Genomic DNA, 22,513 nt, shown 5'->3' on the forward strand with positions numbered 1-22,513 from the left:
ATGAAGATCTAGAGCGTTGGACTCTGGTCTATCCATATGATGTTGCCATACGCTTATAATAACCATCTGAACTAAACGTGGCAAAAACGAGCACTCTCGACGTATTTTGACATGGACAATTTTCCCGTTATATGACACTGCTGCAGCTGTTTTGTGTTTGCTGGTTATAACATTCTTGCTCAATATTGGACAGAACCAAAATGATGGGAAAATAGGGGCCAGATGTAAAACTACCAACAAACAAGAGACAATTTCCCTTGAACACTGAATGCGCTCCTTCTCTACCTTTACCTCTTCCTTGGGACGCCTGAGATCTTAGGTGTGGTCAAAACTGATTTAAATGCAGAGTACTGATAAGTGCATGAAGGGAACTTTTGCATTGGTGCTCGTGTGTGTGTGTGTGTGTGTGTATGTATGTGTGTGTGTCTAACATTTCTCTCTCCCATGTTGCCGTTAGATCCACATAGACATTCCTAGGATGAGTCCTGAGTCTTTGGTGCTGCAGCCAAAGGTGACAGAGGTAAGGTGGACAGAGCTGTGGATACAACTCAAATCCCCAGCCCCGTCAGTAACAAGCCACACACTCTCACAAGCAGTCTGCCTGTCCGGTCTGGACGATTTCAGTCGGCTTGGCTCCAGTCGCTGTCCTGCATCCGTCTGGCTCCCTTCTGACGAATCTGTCTGCCTGTTGAACTGTTCATCTGCAGGGTAGACACTCTGAAATGGTGTTAACGTGGTCTGAAACACACACACACACAAACACACAAACACACACACAAAAAAAAAAAGCACACACAAATGTACTCTCAAGCACATACTATCACAGAGATGGCTCGAAAAGCACAGACACACACATACAACACTCAAGACCACCGCTGCTATCCATTTCAGACCACCAAACCCCCCGTCTGCCTTCAATCAAGGACACCAATCCACTAACTGTTGCTCTCTCTCTGTCTCTGTCACTGTCTGTAATGGCCAGATCTGTGCTAACATGCCCGTTGCTTCAGTGTTTGTCTTTTTTTTTCTCTCTTTGTCTCTCTGCAGATTCACATTGACATACCGAGAACTAATCCTCTTATTCCTCTTTTTCAACAAGCTTCTGTCCAAGAGGTGAGACTCCCCCACCCCCCCACTACACCTCCCACCCCCACCCCCCCAACCCTCACGCCCCACCCCCCTTGTTGCACACACACCACCTCACCTGGCAGGATTATCCCCTCTACTTTTGGGCAGATATGGGTAGTAGCATCAACCAGTCACTTAAATCATAGTAATTGACAGTTGAAAAAAACAGAATAATTGACAGAAAGTGGTGTGTTAATGATATCCGTGAAGTGTCATATTAATATAATCATACAACTCAGTCAAATCTTTAAATTTTTTTGTGTTTTTTCTGTCTGCCTAGGAGTTTGAAAGGGGAAAACTCTTGCTTTACCACACTGCATGGTCTGGCATGGGTGCACACACACACACACACGCACTCACACACACACAAACAAAAAGAAGCACAAACTAAGAACATAAAGAACCATTAAATCATACCTACAGTAATGCATGTGATCACACAAACTTTCACGCTGCATGGTTAGCATTCTGATACCTCTTTGTTCTGTTCTGTTAGTACCACTGAACAAAGAATTTCCTGTTCCAGTTGGGTACTGTGTTGTAGGGGATATAAGAATTGTCTTAATGACCTCTTCAGCATTGTGTTTGATAAAACAATAACCATCAGTGGTAGTTAGGGCACATTAGAAAAACATACAGCAAGGCACACGTTTGTAGAATCCCTAACTATGAGCTCATTTCAAGTTGCTTTGGAGAATGGTGCTACTGAAATACTTAAAATGTAAATGTGGTCACTTATGTTTCTATTGTAATAAGTATACTAAGGTGCGTGTGTTGGAAGTTGACTCAGCAGGCCTGAGGGACTATCAGAGCAGCTTCCCAGCGCAACTTAACACGGAAATTAACTGGATGCCATTCATATCTATGGGGTTAAGCTGATCTTTAGAATTAGAGTGCTTCTGGGAGGTTCTGTCATACACAGAACCACTGGCCTGAGAGGCAGAGAACTGAAAACACGATAGGAAAATCCCATAATGAGGTGCAGGCTAATGAGGTAGCCAGTGCTCTGGACTGCTCCGTGTACACACCTACACACAGGTGTGGGCAAGAGCACATGCATACATACACACTCCCGGAAGCATATGCACCAATATATGCATATGTATACGCATAATAAAACGTGAAATGAGGGGGGGCATACTAGCATATCACTGTGCGGAAACTCATACTTATGTACAGGCACATTAATACATATTCACTCAGAACGCCCGAGGCAATGCCACCTCCTGTTGCCCCGTGTCTCATAGGATGCAGCTCGGGGCTGTAACCAGGGAGGTAAGGAGGGAAAAAATAAGATCAGACGAGGTTGAGGCTTTTTTTTACCTACTATCTAATGTACAGTGTGTACTACTACTGTATATCTTCTTTGTATTTCTCCCCTTGCCTCCTCCCTCCCTCTCGTCCCCCTCACACCAGCTCCCCCCACTTTGTTTGCCGAAAAAAAATCAACAGTGTGCATCCAAACATCCAAGCAGCGTGCTCCTCATATATTGTTATGCAACTGACTCCAAAAGGTGTCTCCCCCCCACCCCTTTTTAAAAAAAAAAATATTTTTTTATATGGTTTTGCTGCACCGCCACCTAAAAATCACCTGTGCGTCATTTCATTAACTTGTTTGTCTCAGCCAACCCCCCCCCCCCCCCCCCCCCCCCCCCCCCCGCCTCCCCTCCCTCCCACGGGGTTCGCTGAGATTTAGTCGAGATGGAAAGCAGTCAACAGCCTGTTCCCTTTCGGGGAGAGAGAGGGATATTGAAGCGATTCTGCAGTGATTTCCTAAGTGCTATCTCTGTGTTTGAGTTTTTTTTTCTTGCTTTGGAGAACAATACATTCTTCATGAGATGTTGATAATCAGCAATTACAAGTTCCCGACCCGAAAAAGAAAGCGTTCACTTTTGCCTCCAAATTCTGATTACAGGCCTGAAAGAGCAGGATTGATCAGTAAACCTCTGTGTCAAACATATTAAGACAATACAAAATTTCTTTCTTTTCATTTGAAGCATTTAAGGGATACTTCTAAAATGAATGAGTGCATCGTAGCAAGTGGGTGAAGTGGTTGTTGATTAATTCATTGGATATTTGAGAGATTGAGCCCATCATCTTTTGACAGTAGGCTCTAATTTCATGCGTCTCGCCCCTCCTTCAGCCTTTCTAACTTTGTGTGTGAGATGTCAATGAAGAGTTATTTGAGTTGACACCATTTCTTGTATCAATTTCCTTTCTACCTCTTGAGATTAGCTTTATCGGGGTCTTGGAGGTCTGGAACTAATGGGATGGAGCCATAACGCGTTGACACAGGGGACAAAGGAAAAGCAGATTTCCTGTCTTAGAGAGGCACCACATTATGAGAACAATCTGAAATTAAAGTGAGATTAACATAAATTGCAAGAAACTATTTTGGTGTTTTTGGAGGACTGAGTGAACTCATGAAGACAAGATTGGTTGATTAGCGTCTGAAGTTTTCTCTGCGTCTTTGTTTTCAGTCTTTCTCACATGAATGTCGCCACACACAAAAACACAGAGGAGGGCAGAGGGGGGTGGGGGTAGGGGGTAGGGGGGATTCTTTGCCCATACTAATGAGGGCAGGGCGGTGTGTGTGTGTGTGCACGGGTTCACTCAAAGTTGCTCTGTGTGTAGGTGCCAATGTGAAATATGTATGTCAGCTTTTGAGGTTGCATGAAAAGAAAGTCCCATTACTCCCCCTGCTAGCGCCAGCACCTCTCTTTGTTTGATGGATGGGGCTTTGATAAGGGGAGAGGAGGTGTGAGGTGTGGAGGCAGGTTAGGGTGGTTTGAGAAAGTGTAGGGGGGTGGAAAGCCGGAGGGAGTTGCTTCTGAGCGATACCTCCGAATTTTTTAACATTGATTGAATTATCTTGAATAAAAATGAGAGAATTTGCGTGCGCAGCTTCCATGACATTGTCGTGCTTGTGTTTTTCTTGTTTTTTCTCTCCCCATAAAACAATAAGCTATGAGGTTATTTAGACATCGACAGAAACATGACACATCCCCTCCAAAAAAAATAAGAAAGCGCTTGATGGGTGTGGTACAGCAAGGTGAGAAAGAGTGTGTGTGTATTTTTGGGGACATCCATATGCGCACCAGAAAAACAAGCTGAACATCAAGCCTCCTCTAATTCACTTGGGCTGACAGCATTAAACAGCCACCCATAACCAAGATGGAAATATTGAAAAGTCTGGGGAGAGAGAGAGAGGGAAGAGCAAGAGACAGACAAACTGAGTGGAAAAAAAAAGAGAAGGGAGGGAGGAGACCAACTCCGAAGCATAGAACAAAGTTCAACCTGAGCTTTTCTTTTTTTATGCACAAAAAAATGCAACAGGAATCGAAGAGTGAGGTGTTGCTCTGTGCTGAGAGAGGCAAAGACACGGTTCATCTCAAATTTAGACACTGCTCATCCATTTCTACAAGGTCTACAGTTTTTCATTTGGCTGAACAGTCCCAATCTAACTGGATAACAGCAGTAGACATTTTCTTGATAACATTTTTATATATCACTTTACAAAACAGATTTACAGTTTATTCATCCCAGGAGAATAGATTTGAAGAGTGAAGCAGTTCAGATATCAGATATATCACACATGCGCACACATGGGGGAAAAAAGTGAAACTAGGTTTTAATTAATGTGATATTTCAATCCAGTAATATCAAGTCTCAAGGTCCAGAGCTGTTACTGCAGTATATGCCATTAAAGGTGCCCTGTAGAGTTTTATTGCAAACTAATGTTACGTTTAAGTGTAGCCTCGAGAGAGAGCGAATGAACATGTCGAATGTATTTCCTTCCTCTTCAAATATTTGCAAAGTAAAATCTGTCATTGTTATCATCCATGTTTGCAAGCTGAATTTCTCTACCTTGCTTGTACCTGTTGGCGCATCGCTCTGCTTTTTGCACGTTGCGGCCGTTAGCAGTCAACCCGCAGACGAGCTAAGTGCACGTGCATCCTCGTGCGCATGTACAATACAAACTAAATACATAAGAAACACTGCTCTCTACCACTACGCATGGTCAAAAACCCCACAGGGTACCTTTAACGTTGTTTTTCTAACACATCCGAAAAGCAAAGGAGATGAGGTTAAATACAAATTCAAGGTCGTGTTAATGTGGAATAAATACCACCAAATAGACTCCTATAGCAAGCAAAGGGTGTGCCAGTTCAGTCGCTTTCTTCCTCACCAGCTTGGCATGCTTCTGATTTCCACACCTCACTCACTTTCTAAAATTTACACTTGTATGATTCAAACCTGTATTTCTAACAGCCTATTATTTCCAAGTTTGACATTTGCAGGCATAGTTGGCTCCGCTGAGAATAAGTGTTAAAGATTTGAGTTGATGTGAAAGTTTTGCTTCATTATCAGCGATCATTTGTGCGTGAAAAGATTAGTCAGTAACTGATTACAACGGAAAACTTGGTGGTTAATGGTTAAAGTCGATTTTCTTTTTACTTAAAGCTCTTTATTTTAGCTTCTCCACAACATAAAGATTTATTCCTTTCTTGTTTCATATCATTGTAAATTGACGTATTGTTTGTGTAATGTAAGTGCGTTTTTGTCTCCAAACCACAGTTTTGACTCTTTGTATTTGTGTGTATGTTTGTGTGTGTAAGATTTTTGAGCGGATCCTGTTCATTTGGGCCATCCGCCACCCGGCCAGCGGCTACGTGCAAGGCATCAATGACCTGGTCACGCCGTTCTTCGTGGTCTACGTCTTTGAGTACATCGGTGAGTGCCATCTTTCGCTCTCTCTCTCTCTCGCTTTCTCTCTCTCTCTTTCTTTTTTTTTTTTCTTTTCCATTTTCATTTTAAAACTCCCAAATCTTTTGTGTGATACGCTATTAGCTGGCAAGACTTCAGGTTTACTTACTGGGTTGATCACAACAGGTCACAGGGAGTTGAACCTTGCATCCTCGAGACAAGCCTCCTTTTTTCCACAACTAATGGCAGATGAACTCCTCCTCCGGCTCTGTGCCCTCCGTTCCACTCGCTTTTCTTCCATCTATCTGTTCCTCTTGCATTTCCATCCACACTTCAATTACAGCCTGTGTTTAAATGATGCGTAATTCATCAAAGCATTCTGGTTAACACCCAGGGTTAGGCTGCATGTGCATATGTGTGAGAGAGCATGACATATGTGGGCACGTGTATGCTCATTCTCGAACACCACAGTGTTCTCTCTGGAGCCCGCAAACCACCCACCACTCCGCCCCCCTCCCCTGCTGTGCGCGTTTATGTTGTGCCACATTTACGCAGATGAATGTTTTATTCTCACACTTCTTTCCTCTGACAGTATAAACACACAATGTCAGATACAAAGCACACACAGACTGGAAACAGTTGGAGGAGAAATGAAGACTGTCAGTCTTTCAAAGGTGATTTTAATTGTCAGAACTTTAAGGATGAGTTACTTAAATATTTTTCCACGTCAGTAACGCTTTTTTACTTGCATCCATCCAGATATTTGACAGAAGAGACAGAAGTGACAGACAGTCGTGATACTTTATATCATAAAAAGTCTCTGGGATTGTGGAACATCAGTCAGCAGAATATAATGTATATATTTTCTTTATTACATTTTTTTGAACCACTTTATTTATTCAGTCAGGAGAAATGAAATAGGTAGAACAAAATAAAATTGAATCAAACCTCTATATTTTTCAGAAAGTCCATGTTTTTCACCCTTTATTGCAAATGCTAATTTTCCAGAGAAAAACAGCATTTCAACCAACTGCTGAGAGGTTTTTCTTTCCGCCACTGAGAAAACTGTTGTTTTCCAGGAGCATCCTCCTTTTCATTATGGTTATGATCAACAGTAAAGAGTATATATAGAAAGTATAAGTAAGTAATGCTCGCCACACCGCTGTTTTCTACAAGTTCCCACTGTGATGTGAGTTTCTTTATACATCCCACATACTGTATATACTGTGCATATGTAGTTTTTTCTCCTCTTTCTCCTTTCTTTTTGCTATGTTTTGGCCTGGCAAGCTCTACTAAATGAAAACCGCAATGCTCTGAGGAGCACCTCGCACACTCTGGACCATATGTGGCCACACAGATATAATTAGGATCCACAAGTTAAGTGCTGGGAAGCATGCAGAGAGGATGGACTCTTGACTTCAGTGCTTCTCTTAACTTTGTTTTTTTGCACACAGCACTTTTTGTTCAGAGCTAATGAGTCTAACTTCTTTTTCGTTTTGCTCCTTTTATTTTGACATAATACAACGCAGCAGCTCCGCAAACTATAGTGCGAGTCTCCAAAATGAGCACGAGGCCGAATCAACACCTTTTATAAAACACTTACAACGAAAACGGAACATTATAACGTTCGTGAACGTGTTTATCACAGAACAGTGTTAGATTTAGGTAGTTGTACCTATTAAACTGGAAACTGAGTGTATACGCTAAAATAAGATTTCCAGCATTAACAGCTTCCTCTAACAAAATAGTGGCTGCAATTAGATCCAGTATGACTCTAAGACCTTTACTGACGAAACAGATAATTAAAAACAGTTTCTTAAAATCTGAAGCAATTACACATTAAATTTAGGAAGCAACTGACCTGCATCATTTTTGGAATACATTAGAGTTGAAGTGATTAGTTGATTGTAAGTATATTGATTACATTGGAATTAGTTGGGATGAATTATTTGCCAGTTTGACTTTATTTGAACTTGATTTTTTTTTAAATTGTCACAGGCTATTTATTGAATAATCGAAAACGCAATCAGCAGATTTATTGCTAATGAAAATATGAGTTAATTGTAGCCCTAGAATTAATTGCTTAGTATGTAGAGAGCAGGACTGTGGTGAGGAATCATTAAGATAGAGTGTTAACATGTTTCCCAACCCCAGTGACTAGTTGTGTGCATAATACTGAGTAAAGAGGAGACTCTTGATTACTTTTTTTTTTTTTCATTTAGCTTCTTGTCTTTCACTTTTTCCACTCTTTTCTTGTTTCTTGTTATGTTCTCCTGCGTCTCGTTTCCTCTGCCTTTCCTTTCACTGTCATTTTCTCTGTCTTTCTTTCCCTATCCCTACCTCTCTCTGCATTTGTTTCTCCCTTCTCTTTGCCTTTCTCTCTGGGTGAGTCAGACTAATGTCAGATCTTCAAAGCATCACCCCGCGCTTTGTTCCCCTGCATCTCCATGCGCTGATGAGCCTTGAATAACATACACAGCCAACAAACCTTCAAACGTGCCTGGCTGGCATCTTACATGATGGGCTGATGCTCCGTGTTGTTGTTCGGTTCTCTTGTTTTCTGGTGCAGAGAGAGGTTTGGCTCTTTCATGAGGTGGGCCTAATTCTGGTCCTTTGTGGAGGGGTAGAAAGTGTGAGATATACTATCTCATGCTGTCGTGCTCTCCTGCTCTCTCTGGCTGTCTCTCTTCGTCTCTTGCCATCTGTTTTTCTTTTTTCTTTCACGGCGCACTCCCCCTCCCTCTCACCTTCCCTTCTTCGTTTGTGGCCTCATGGTGAAAGCAGGAAGTTTTATTCTCTTAAGTCAGAATTTATTTCTTTAAGAATGATTAAAAATAAATACTACTCCGCACGCTCACTCCGTGTAGACACGTTGCCTCGATGTTTCTTACTCAAACACATATTAAAATAGTCACATTTGAAGGTGTTCGTAGGTTAGACAACTGAGATATTCGTCTCTATTACTTTTCCTTTTGTCCTCTGCATGAGGTCAAACACTGATCTGTCAAACCCAAGTGAAGAGCCTATGTGGCGAAAAACAACGAGCTCTTAAGAAACGAGAGATTCAGAGAGACCTGCAAATGAAATTTAGCTTATTCATTGTTTAACCTGTTGCCAGAAACTATGACTATAGTTTGAGAAATAACATCACAGAAGTGTTCTTTACAGATTTAGGTTTGAACATCTCATCGAAGCTGAACACAAGCTCTGAACACAACACTGACATATTATCAGCACATTATCTGTAAAGTTGAACGTTGAACAGCTAAGCAAACAATTGATTATTGCTGTTAACCAGAGCCGGGTCAACATTATCATTTATTGTTGTGAAAGATGCTAAAATGGTCTGTTGAACCGAGAGAAACTGTGGTTCCCTGTGGTTTTGTCACTTTTAGTGACTCAGTATCTGTGTTTCTAAAATGTGTATTTCCCGGTGGTTACTGATCCCAGCACTGTAGACACAGTTTGAGGTACATGCATATGTGTTTGTGTATCTGCATTATCCAGTAAATACTGCAGACGTCTATTTAACGGACACAATAATGACTTGTTGGGAGTTGGATTGTTGGGAGCCTTGATATGTTCAGATCCCCACCAACTTTGCTAAAGGGGCGGTAACCCTAAAAGCTGTGAAACAAAATGAGGTGCACAGTAGGTGAGAAAGTGGCTTAAATCAGCTTGCAGCAATAAAAAAAGGTCAATATAGGCTCATGTCCTGCAGAGTCAAATTAAGTTACAGAGCAGTCACTCTTCAAAGTGTCCTTTTAGAAAGAGATTGACAGCAACTTTTCAGTCTTTTACACTTAGACTAATGAAGATGTTCAGATTAAATTTTCTAACTCTTGATCCAAATGTGTGCTTGTTTGTGTCTGAGAGGTTTAAAGCCTTGAGTGAGTTTGAGTGACAGCCAGTATCTGCGGGTGTGAGCCAGTTCACTGATTGGGAACCTGATTAAGACATGGACCTGTTTGCAGCTGTTTAATCTATCCTCTAAACAAGTCTTTTCTGTCTCCCTTTTGTTTTCCTTTTGTTGCACTATTCTTATCTGTCACTTTGTTAGCTTCTCTCTATCTCTGTTTTTCCTTTGAGCTCTGTCGCTCTGTATTTCTTTTTTCCAAGTCACATAACAGCCTTGGTGTGTCACTGCGGCGCTCGTTCGGCTGCCCTATACCCCATTTACCTTTCGGTGATGCAATGTGGAGCGATGGCTCAACCTCTTCGTAGCCACCCTCCTTTTCTGCTTTCATTAATACCTAGCTGTTAATCCAAATTGAAAAAACCCAATTGGGAGATTATTGATAAACTCTTCTGATGCCTTACAAGGAAAAATACCGCTAAAGTAGTTGTGTGCCCACTTGGACTGTTAAGCAATCTAGTAGGCTTCCCTCTTGTCAAAGGAGAAATTGATTTGGCGAGTATCGTTTCTTGTTGGCCATTACTTTTCTTTTGTCTTCTCCCTATCTTCCACAGTGTAGCGCCTCTTCCATTAGCCGACAATAAAAGTAATCTAATTAAGGCCAGGGTGGGCGGGCCAAAGAGCGGGGCCAGTCCTCCCTTTAACGTGGAATGGCCTTTGATCGGCGAATGGATCCATAATGTAATCTGCATGCCAATGTCTGAGTATGGATCCACTCTGAAGAAAGATGAAAACAAGGAAGCAGGTTAGGGAAAGAGAAAAGAGACGAGGCACTGTATCTGAAAAATCCGAAGAGGTGAGGGTTTGACAACCACAAGTGAAAGAGACGAAGAAGCAGAATGGAGACAGAGTAGTAGAAGATAACAGCGGCCAGCGTGTCTCTCGGCAGGCTTAAGAATAAGAAAGGATGAGGGAATGGCGAATAACAGAGAGGGACAAACAACAGAGCAAGCAAACAAGATTTTCAAAAAAAAAAAAAAAGGGGTAAATGACCGACTTAGAAAGCGCCCCCACACTGTCAGGAAGCAGCCGAGCCAGGCAGTCCTGCCTCCTATCAACTAAGAGATGAATGGCCCGGTGTACCCTATTGCCCTCCTCCGCTTTGAGGCTGCACTTGTCATAGCAGGCAGAAAGTGGCTACCAACAGTTCTTCTGTCACTAGGATTTCATGACGAATTCAGCAATTAGCTGTATACTGAGAGCGTCGTCACCACTGTGTGAAAACAGGGTTTCTCACGTATAGAATTCATCTTTCTGATTAAATACACAACCAGGAGCTTCACGTGTACGCTATGGTTCAAAGAGACTTTTTCTACATTTTTTTTTTGAGCTCCCTGACAATGAAGTATGTTGTCCTGTTATTTTTTTAGAGCCGCAATAGAGCCTTAAAGCCGCTATAATCAACGTTTTTATTTCGGTAATGGATTTAATGTGAAAGGTGACATTTAGTGACAAACCCACATGTAACATAGCGGAGCATTTAGCAGCTAAAGAACCAGATACTTTTCTCAGGAGTTGGTTTGAGACTAAAAGCAAAAAGTACACTGAATATTTTTCATACATTCATCAAGTGGACATAAATACGACTCTAAATAAACGCTAATGCTGCTCTGTTATAATTAAATGTAACAAATTAGAATATAAGGCTTTATATGTCTGGCTGCTGACTGCCTGTTTTGCCCGCTGAAATAGTGGCACCAGATTTTATCAGCTGTCTGTTCGGTTAACTTGTTTTTCGGGCCATTGTCTAAACAGTCAAAGGCTGTTTCCTAGATTATACTAGATATTGAAAAAAGAAAATAAGTGTTTGATAAGAGTTTTTTGTTTTGTTTTTGTTTTTTTAGCAGAGACAGAAGTGATCTTGGTTTTGCAAAGTCATGATGTACTTTCTGCCGTTTTGCAGACATGTGTTGTTGTCCTTGTAGAAATAGGATAATGTACTCGGTGAGCAGGGGACCCTTGAGGAAGGAAGGATGAGGACACACGTAGAATGTTCTAGGTTAAGTATATTTTAAAATTTAAATTCATTTTTATTGCAAAAGAAGAAGCAGAGGCTCATCTCCAAATGGCAATGTGATTTACTAAAGGAAAGGGCCTGAAAAGAGAAGCCACAGACATTTACACAGCTCACACCACTTAGCAAGGGGCAAACAGAGGTAAAGGATAAAAATAAGGTGTCCAACCAAGCAGAGCCATCAGTAAAGACAGAAAGTTTTTGGTGATGTGCCCTTGCGTTTATTAAGGGAGACGCAGGGAATGAGGAAGGAATGAGAGCAATATGCCTGTATGATGAAGGTCCTGATGCGTCTGTGGAGTGTGTTTGTGTGCATGTCTGTGTGTTTTAGCCAGCCTTTTTAAAACGTAAAGACTTCTCAGATCCCTAGACACATGCTTTTTCCTCAAAAAGCTACTTTAAGCTTCCACAAATGGAGAAAAATGTCTACTTCCTTCCTCAATGTGCTTTCTATCACTTGCTTATGCAGAGCAACTGGTGTGCACTGAGGGCACATTTGTAAATTATACACGCAATTTCTAGTCGGCGTCAGTAAGATCTTCGAGCTACCTATGTTTTTTTTTTTTATTTTACATCTTTTTTAAAAGTTTATCTTAGCTGCAGTGCTACAAAACTTTGCTTTACAAGTTGAGAAAATGTTTTTAAAACTGTGGGGGAAAATAGGAGATTGTATTTTGCTTTTGTGCTAGTTAACCACTGTTTAACAGTTAAGACTCAGTTGAGACGTTAAGATGTTTCTAGGAAAAAAGGGAATTCTCCTCTCTAATGCAGAAATTATGCTAATACTAATATTTATCTATTTATGCCGCCCTTGCACCAGAAGACTTTTGAAACCATTTCAGTGTCACAGACAATTTTCCAATGTAGAAAAAATAAAAATAAAAAATAAAAATTTGCTGGAGTAGCGTCGCACTCCCGTCATCTGGATCGTTTGGTGTCAGGTGCTCATCCGAGCTGTCTAAAGTGAGTCTTTTGAGTTGTTTGTTGTAAGGCTGGCATTAAATACATAAGGGAGGCAAGGGTAATTGGACACAAGGAAAATAATTCCGAAATAAAACAGGAAGTCATAAATACAAAGTCCAAACAGTGATTTTAGCAGCAGATCATGACAATTATAATGTTGAATTATTAACATTATATAATGTTGATGATGACAATGCAGGATATCGCTTTGTTCGGCTTCTTTTTACCACACATTAGGCAATGTTGTACTGCACACTGGAGAAAGACATTAACCATTGTTGTCCGTGAGTCACGTGATGCTTTTTAATAAACATTTATTTTGGTCATTTATGCACAAATAAGAAAACATACACTGCAACTTGTATGGCTTCCTTCACCAGACAAAATATACATTTTAAAAGTATACAGTGCCAAAAAACAAAATGATCATTTATATGTTGAAATGATCTTGGAAATATTCCAGTCTTTATTGTCTTAGGGGGAAAAAAAATAAAAATGAAATTGGACGACTTTTCTTTCACTTACAAACTGGCACCCCAGGCTTGGCATTTACCACACGATCTGTCAAAACTGTGTGTGTGTGTGTGTGTGTGTGTGTGTGTGTGTGTGTGTGTGTGTGTGTGTGTGTGTGTGTGTGTGTGTGTGTGTGTGTGTGTGTGTGTGTGTGTGTGTGTGTGCGTGCGCGTGCGTACGCGTGCGTGCGTGTGTGTGTGTGCGCCTGTGTGTGTGGGCACAATATGTGTAACTTTCTGAAACCAACAATACAAGTATGCAGGATTTGAACTCTCTCTTTTTCTTCACACAACTATTTCTGTCACTTTTCACATATACCACCAGGTGAAGAGACTTTTTTTACACGCTGAAATTAAGCTTGATGAAACATGCAGACATCCTACTTCCTATCCTATAAACATATCTTCCTGTAAGTGTGTATTATTGTGTGTGTCTGTGTGTGTGTCTGTGCTGGTGTTTGCTTTGCTGCAAATGAAGCCAGCTTGCTTTTAATATGAGAACTTAACAGTGACTGGTTGTGATGGAGCATTGCAGATAGACTGACTAGGTGGAGCACCCAGGGACATAACTGGGAAGATGGAAGGAGACTGTCAGTCACCTGTGATGGAATGCCTGCAGGAGTCCCACGCACACGCACACCCACACACACGCACACGCACACACACGCACACGCACACACACACACAGAACATAGACTGAAGCTGATATCTCGTATGTAACAAGAAGAGTCTAAACTGGTTGATGAAAACAGAAGCTTACATGTAACTGACACTGGAAATAATGTGAATCAACATTTCTTCTGCCTGAATCTATCAGTTCCAGTTGGCTGTATGTTCCATAGTATGCAGCAGTTTGGTTTCCTGTTAGGCACATCCGCTTTACTCTGTGCCGTTTTGGCCCTTTCAGCATAATATTGTATCTTCCCCTGTCTTTTCTTTTCAAACTCTCCCCTTCTCTTCTCCACATTTCCCCATATATCTCTTCTCTGATCTGTTGTTTGTCCACTGGCATGGAGCTTTCGTCATGGCACAGCGTGCTCTGCCATGCTGTAATATGCCGTGCTCATTTGTATTTCATTTGCACCCTCACATCAGGGGATCACAGTGTTTCTGCCTTTTCTGTTTGTATTTCTGTTTACATCTTCTCTTCTGTTCTCTTCTCTTCTCCTTCTCCATATCATCCATCTGCCTGTTTGTCCGTCTATAAATTGAGCAATCTGTGGAGTGGATCTTGGCCAGTAGGCGGTTAACTAATATCGGCTTCTTTCTCCCCGTGGTCTGGCCACTGTTGGTTGAGCCTTCTATTCTAAGTCCCTCTCTGATTAACGGCTGTTATTAGCTCTAATGAGCTGCTTAGTGATTGCCCAAGCACAGCTGCTGACATCCAGCAGGAACACTGTCTTTTCTACTTTGGTCTTTATCTACTTTTGCTTTCTCTAATTTCTCCTGCTTTAATCATTTGCTGAGATTATTGACTCGGTGTAGGCATTATTTTCCCCCAGACAGTTTGAGATTTGTTCTACTATTTTCTTTGACGTTGTCTCTCTCTTTGTCTTTCCCCTGGCTTGAGCTTTGTCTCAGTCTCCACTCCTCCATTCGGTTTCGACTGCAATCACCATGTTTCTGGGGTTAAGTAATAGCATTTGGACCGGCAGAAATTGAATCGCCCGTGTGGTTTTGACCCTTAGTCTCTGTCTCTCTCCACCTTTCTCTGTATAAATGTCTCTTTATTGCTTTGAAATATGTTCTTTTATTTCAGACTTTTGATGGTTGCCACTTTACATTTATTTTCTACTTCTTTCTGCTTAAAGAAGTTACACTCAGTATCCTCGTATCTCCACTTAAAAGCACATTTAACGTTGTGATTGTGTGTCTGTATGACATGGTTGCCCACTCTCAGACACTTTTAAGGCCACTGGATTTCCTCAACCCAAACATGTCTGCTGCTTCTATCGTCTAAGAATTTGTCCAAATATCTAATATTATTGGAATTTCTCAAATGGAGGAAAAAAAGCATTATTATAATATAATATATTTGATAATAACACACATAACACCTAACTTCTGCTTTTTCCACTCCTGTATATTATGCATAAATTGAAAATGCCTATGAATATAGATGGCTAACTTACACATGGTACACAAAAATTTTCTATCAGATTAAAACAACCTCAAAGAGTTAAGTGGTACACATACTAGAAAACCAATACTAGGCATAGCCAAAATCCTTTGGGTGCTTAAATTTGGAACTTCTTTCCAGATGAATTGAGATGTTTTTTTTTAAAACATAGGTTTAAAAACTTATATTAAAAAAAATACATGGAAAGAGGAGAGATGAGTGAATATACTTGAAAACGTGAAATTCATTTTAAAAAAATGTTGGTATAATCAGTAATATCTACAACAGTATAGTTCTGTCTGTAATGCAGCAGAGGCACAGCAGCCGTTGGGAGTTGAGCCAGAACTACGGTGGAAATAATATTTTATATTCTAATAATAATTATATTTTGTTTGTATTGTTTATAAGCTTTTTTGTTCATAAACGTGTCTCTTTTTGTTTTGATTTGTGAATATTTGTTGTTGTGTGTGTTTGTTATGTGGAAGTGTGTTATGTGTGGATTAACATGGATTGGAAAAAAAAAATAGACTTTCCACTTTTGAAAGAGGATAATGTTTGAGCCCAGAGGCGAGGGGTACGGGAGGAAGTATTTTAGCCTTTTAAAACTGAGTGATTTCACTGATCATCCAGTTATTTCCTTAAAATCTAAATATGTGACAGAGAATAGGGTAAAAGTGTGGTAATTGTTTTCAGCCATAGAGCCGTTCAGCAGGTAGAGACAGGAAATGTAATTACAAAAATGTAATATGGTGTTAAATGGAAAATCCCCCTGGCTAGCCATTTGCAAAGGCAGTGTAGCACATTTGTTTTTGTTGTTTTTAATTGTGTGTTGTGAGCCTTACATGTTTTGGCCTACGGTGTAGAAATGACCAGTGAAATCACACAGCCCATTGTAGCTGCTTGACAATAGGGCATATAACGCTGAAAATCAATAGTTATGCTTTCATCTGCATCTGACCTGATCTTATTTCCCCGTATTACCAGAGATTCTCTCATTGCTCCTGATAAAAAGCAATACAGCCCTGAAATGATCCAGAGAAATAGTTCTGTCAAAAAATGATTTATCTTCTGTGAATAATCGCAGGGGTTATTGAATATTTTTAGATTAAGTTAATTACTTGACTATAAAAAGCCATAAATTGAAACTCTCCTCACCAAGAAGCCTCAGATCTCTCCAAGTCTCTATTTCTCGTTCTCTTTGTCAGCCGTGTGATTGGAAAAAAGAAAATCTGTTTTATCATTCTGTCACCAGCGAGACGCGTTCCGCTTGACCTGATGCAATTGGAGGCAATTGAAACAGTCATCTTACCGTGCTGCTGCGCTGGTGGTGTGTGGTGTTTTGGGTTGCATCATGACCATGTGCACACACACACTCACACAAACACACACACAAACACACACACACACACATACACGCACAGACACAAACGCTCGCGTGTGCAGACATCTCAGATATGTGGCCACGTTTGAAACAATAGCACTCATGCACAAAGACACTCTCGGCCGTGCACACTCAAAAGGATCTGGACACCCAATATATGCTCACACATACACACTGCACGCTCACATGCATTTGCACAAATAGTTGTGTCTGGCGCAGCAGCACAGGATAATGTCTCGAGGTGTCTGTCTCACCACTCTGCACATCGACTGCCTGTGTGTTTAAATGTGTCTACTGCTGTTCATAATGTCTGCTTATTACTGCTCCCCTAATGTTTTTTTTCCTAACTAAGCCTGCAGATTACACACACTAATGACTTAATGGACTGATCCTTCGCTTACATCTCAGGAAACTTTCCCTCAGCTCCTAAATGCCTACATTAGGCAGGCAGATTTACTGTGCCTTGAACGGATTGGACATGGGATGTGATTTAAAAAATGTTTGTATGCGACTGTGATCAAGTAATTGAACGCGTCATGTTACACGTACAAACCACTTTATTCCAGGAAACCTGAGTATGACGCATAACCTGCTTATGCATACACCACACTGGTTAGACAAGAAGAAGGACATCGTGTCAGACAGTTTGTTTCATGAATGTTCTTTAGCAGGGTAGCGTCTAGATTTGGATTGCTGCCATTGTTAGGAGCCAGCGGCTGATCTTCTCTCTTGCTCTTTTTTTTTTTTTTTTATTCTTGACATAACTTTTTCCATCCCCTTTAAAATGAACAATGATTGTTTGAGAGGTTGCGTCGCTATCCTCATATTGAAACGATATTGTGTCTCTCTCTTCTGTACGACACTCGGTTCTTCACTTGGCCTTTAAGTGTGGCTGTTTGGAACAACTATAAACACTTCTGAGGTTTGTCGTGGTTGGACAACACATCAAATGAACCACTTGATTTCTAGTATAATCCAGCCTTTAGCTTTGCCCATACACATGAATGACTACAATGCAGTTGGGCAAGGCAAGTGTGTTCGTATAGCACCTTTCAACAACAAGGCTAGACGAAGAGCTTTATAGAAGGCATAAAAAGAAGTAAACAGAAGCTGAAAAGCTTACGTGTGGTACAAATAGCTGTCGTTGAAAAGTCTTCCTCTGTGATAACTATGTGAAGTAATGATGAATAAAGATTAACATGAAGCCACATGCAAAGTTACATGCCTTCAAACCCATCCTACTCGGCTGGCTTTTCTCTAACATTTGTAGTAGGGCTGCATCTAACAACTATTTTTGTGCCATGACAAAACTTTTGTATGTTGTTTTTTTTTTTTTTTAGATGAATTGATCTATTACTCTTTAAAATGTCAGAAAATATTAATTACTTCCCACAGCCCAGGTGATGTTTTTAAATTGCTTGTTTTTTTTGTTTTTTTTTTACCAACAAAGGTATTTTACGATTTGCAGTGATAATAAAAGATAATGAACCAGGCAACCAGGAAAGTGGAATTGGTGTTTTTAGTTATATAAATGACTTAAAATAAAAAAAAGGAATGTTGATGAATATCTGGCCAATCGACTGAATGTTCAGCTAATCATTGAAGGTAAAGCGGGTCATTCATTAATCACAGGGTTGACAGTTTGAGTATAGTATAATTATGATTTTAAATGAGAAGTTAGTGGTTGTTGAGAAATCAATATGATCTGTTAACGTAATTGTCACAGTTTAATTACCTATATGTATACACAATGAAATATAAAACAATAGATGTCTGTTAAAAGACGAAGGGAAAGGGAAACGTGGCATTTAATATGACATTAAAACTGGATTTTCTCATTTGAACACTCAAACTTACATTAAATGACTAACTGCAAAACCTGCTTTGCTAAAAATCTATTTGCTTTTAAAGTTACTTTTTAAGATGTAATTGTTTCATTTTCATTACAGGCTCATGATTATCACTTAGGTCTTTAGAATGTCCATCAGGGAGAGCCACAGCAGTCATCTCTCCTGGTCTAAGTGCATTCATTGGTAATATCTGATATTTAACAGTGATGAAAGTATGGAAACAGTGGAAAAATTTTTAGACACAATGCAGACCACAATAACGCCAGTAAAATGCGGGAACACATAAAATGAGACTTATGTCCATCAATCTATTTCCTCCTGAAGAGCCAGATTAGATGGACGAGAATTAACCTGGTTGTTTCAGCCTGATAACGGTATGTTAGCCTGAATTACTTAAACCACAACTGAAGAACAGGCCCTAGGACGCTGAATCCCTAATTTGCTACCGATGGTTGGGTCAGAGTTAAATTGTAAAGAGCCTTGGATAAAAGCACTATAGCACCATTTACTGTTAACCAAAGAATGTATGTTAATCAAAGAAACAACTGGTTGGTCAAAGAGACGAAACTAAACTGGTGCTTCATGTTTTTAATCCATTTGACTGTCATTTTTCGGGATTTTGACAAATCCACCTTCAGCCTTCTTTGTATGAAGTGTTTTCCAGATTGCCCCTCATGTCTCCCTCCTTGCGGTGGGTATCAATGATAAAAGCTCCACCAGGAGCCATCCAGTCGTTCCAGCTGTGATTTGCGCTATTGATCACCAATGCCCTCTCCTCCCTCTGCATGTTATCACTGTGGAATTAGAAAAACACAAACAGACCTCATTCCAGGCGGCGTTGCGTCTCGCTGGCATTGCCATGGTTACACTAACGGAGTACGTCGGGCCAGCTGCACACATGTGGAATCACACGTTCCGTGCTGAACAAATGTGCCACAGGCTAGGACGAGGGGTGGGCGATGGGGAGGGTTTGTCGTGCGAAAATGGGAGATATTGGCAGCGGTAGCAACAGTTAATGCGATGCGGTGGCCTTACTCAACATTAAACACTTTAAGCTTCCTCATACAAGACACCATCTTACCTCAGGGCAAGTGGATCATTATGTGTCTGCACATAGGCAGATATGGTATTAATAGCTGTGTTCCATTTGATGTCAAGGACTTACATTATCTCGCCAACAGCTGTGGGGCCTGCTGTTTGATGTATGGACACACGGCTCATAGTGCAGATAGTGGGAGATGAGAAAAATGTTGGAGTGATTGTGTAGATTTTAGGGCCTAAAGCGTTCCTTATCACTGGGGGAGGCTGGAGTTCAATGCTTTCAATGAGTAAGCTTCGCAGTGCACTTTGAAGGAAAACCTTGTAACTTCTAAGAACGATGAAATGAAGACACCAGGCTTGGCTTTTTAGGAAACTAGACAGCAGACTTTAGATAAGTCTCATAAAACCTGAAGATTCGAGGGAAACAAAGGGTTTGCTTATGATTATTTCCTCATATTATACGAGAGAGAAAAAAAAAACAGTAAATTATTTCTTTCCTCACCTCCGCTCATATCACTTCCACCTGTTCTCTTGCTCACTCTTACACACACACACACACACACACATACACACACACACACACACAGACTCCTACATCTTGCCTCCTTCACCTCCAGCTGTCTATTTTCATATCTTCACATCCTGTTTCGCACACTGCCATAATTCTATTCTCATTGCGCTCAAATCTGCTGCGATTCTGCATATTTAAGTGTGTGTGTGTGTGTGTGTGTGTGTGTGTGTGCGTGCGTGTGCGTGTGCGTGTGCGTGTGTGTGCGTGTGCGTGCGTGTGCGTGCGTGCGCGTGCGCTCTCTCGATGTGTTGGTGACACTGGGTTTGCCAGGTTGACTCTCTTCTTAATTATCCAACAGTATGAATGCCACCTCTCTGGAAAATGTTCAGCTCTCATTAACATCGGTGTTATCACACTAATTGTGCCACGGTGGGGAAATCACTTTTTTTTTTTTTTTCTTTCCGTTTTTTTCTTTTTTTTTTTGCAGCCTGAGTGAGAGGTGGAGCAGGAGGTTTGTCTGATACGGCGGGGAGGTCGGAAGTATTACTGTACATGTCGAGGCTTCAGGCTTTGTTGCGTGGGTATCATTCTGAAGGTGCAAAGCTGACTGTAAAATGTTTGGATTCAACACCCAAATTGTAAGTCATTAGATTCATTGCATTTAACCGTGATCTCTGCTGTAAATGATAAGAAACGACTGCACAACTTAATGTGATCTCATAAGCTCTGCATGGTGAGATGTTAAAAAGTAATCGCGTGCTCTCTCTCTGTGGCGGTCGGCAACTCAGGTTAGCTCATGATTAATCTGAACCAACAGAAGGTTGTCAAACGGGACTGTTTTTTCATTGCCAATTGCTGTCTGCACAGACACACACCGACCCTGGTGCTCAGCACACACACACACACACTTTATGATTACATCAGGCCAAACTAGCTCGTTTATCATCTTACATCACATTACCTTGTGGCCCATAGTTGTAAAGAGCAGATGGCAGCACCGGCGCGAGCGTGTGTGTGTGTGTGTGTGTGTGTGTGTGTGTGTGTGTGTGTGTGTGTGTGTGTGTGTGTGTGTGTGTACTCGGCGCGCGCACGTGTCTGTGTATGTAGGTGCCCACACTCGGTCTCCGGAGGTGTAACCCGGCTCCGCATGCCAAGCTGTGCCAAGTGCTCACAGCTGGCAGCGACCAAGCAGTTGGTCTCTCCGGACAAGTTGCCCCCTGCGCCAGGACAAACAGGAAATGAGCCCTGGGGCCTGGCAGGAAACTGGATCCGTGGCCAATAGGAAGAGAGGTGAAAAAGGCGTGTGGGTGGGGGGTGGGATGGGGGGCAGGGTAGCAGTAGCAACAGAAGAGATGTCAAATGGCTGTACAGAAGTAAAGGGAACAAAGGAGGAGGAAGAGAGGAAAAGCATTGATGTACCAACAGAGAGATGATGAGGGTATCAGAGGACAGTTGAGGTATAAAAAGAGATGGCACGCTGATGGGAGAGAGGAGACATGAAGTGTCAGAACTGAAACTGTGTCAAGAAAATAATGGTTGACCTCAAATTTTTGTTGTTGGAGAAAGTTTTGATTCCTAAATTAAACATTTCCCTCCTTATCTTTTCAAATAGAGAACAAACATCAAAGAAATTCGGTGATGATTCCTGCTTTCAAGCAAACAATTACGGCTCTGTAATCTGTTTCACTGTTGTGTGTGTGTGTGTGTGTGTGTGTGTGTGTGTGTGTGTGTGTGTGTGTGTGTGTGTGTGTGTGTGCATGCATGTGGTGCTCCTTTGGCTGTGCCTCCAAGTCTGTGGTCTGTGTGCGCTGTGCTGCTCTGCCAATGTGATCACAACATGCCGGTCTTCAGAGGCCTGTCTGAGCAGACGTGTGGAAGTTTGTGAGTGTCTTAGGAGACTCGACGTATCAAACAAGGTCCTCCACCAAGGTTAGTTCGTGTCTGACCTGCTGTCTCAACAGCCTGAGAATATTATTTGGCGAAGGATTATTTTGGAGCAACATCTCAGACAGAACTAAAGCCACTGAGACTCTCTTTCTCTGATGCAAGGCTCACTGAAGCTTGAACTTCCCCGAATTCCCCAGGTTCTTATTTGTGAAGCATTTCTACTGAGACACGGATCATGTCCCAGACATGTATTGTCAGCTGGTCCTTAGTGTGGAGGCAGAGCTCCAAAAGTAATTACCAAGAGAATATCTTGAAGGAATTCCTACTGAGGCATTGATCCTATGAAGGTAATTAGCAATTTCGTCTTCTGAGAGCAGGTCAACTGAGACACAAAGTCTGAATGTTCAGGGTGGCCGGCCTTGTGGCCTTTTCTTTTTGTTTTTTATGTCACTAGAACAATACTAGTTTGAAGGTGGATCAGGTG

General features: G+C 41.3%; 1 protein-coding gene across 2 annotated transcripts in view; it reads left to right on the forward strand.

The window, feature by feature from the left end:
• Window positions 1-22,513, forward strand: part of tbc1d22a (TBC1 domain family, member 22a) — a 120,853-nt gene that overhangs the window by 36,050 nt on the left and 62,290 nt on the right. Inside the window, exons 8-9 of one of the 2 annotated variants that reach the window (XM_056367248.1) lie at window positions 458-520; window positions 5,748-5,862. In XM_056367248.1, coding sequence (XP_056223223.1) covers window positions 458-520; window positions 5,748-5,862 — 178 coding nt within the window. Of the gene's footprint in view, window positions 1-457; window positions 521-1,047; window positions 1,114-5,747; window positions 5,863-22,513 lie in introns of both variants that reach the window. The other variant, XM_056367247.1, reaches the window with a different exon arrangement.

This window comes from Seriola aureovittata, chromosome 22 (assembly GCF_021018895.1).
Source record: "Seriola aureovittata isolate HTS-2021-v1 ecotype China chromosome 22, ASM2101889v1, whole genome shotgun sequence".
Taxonomy (NCBI): Eukaryota; Metazoa; Chordata; class Actinopteri; order Carangiformes; family Carangidae; genus Seriola; species Seriola aureovittata.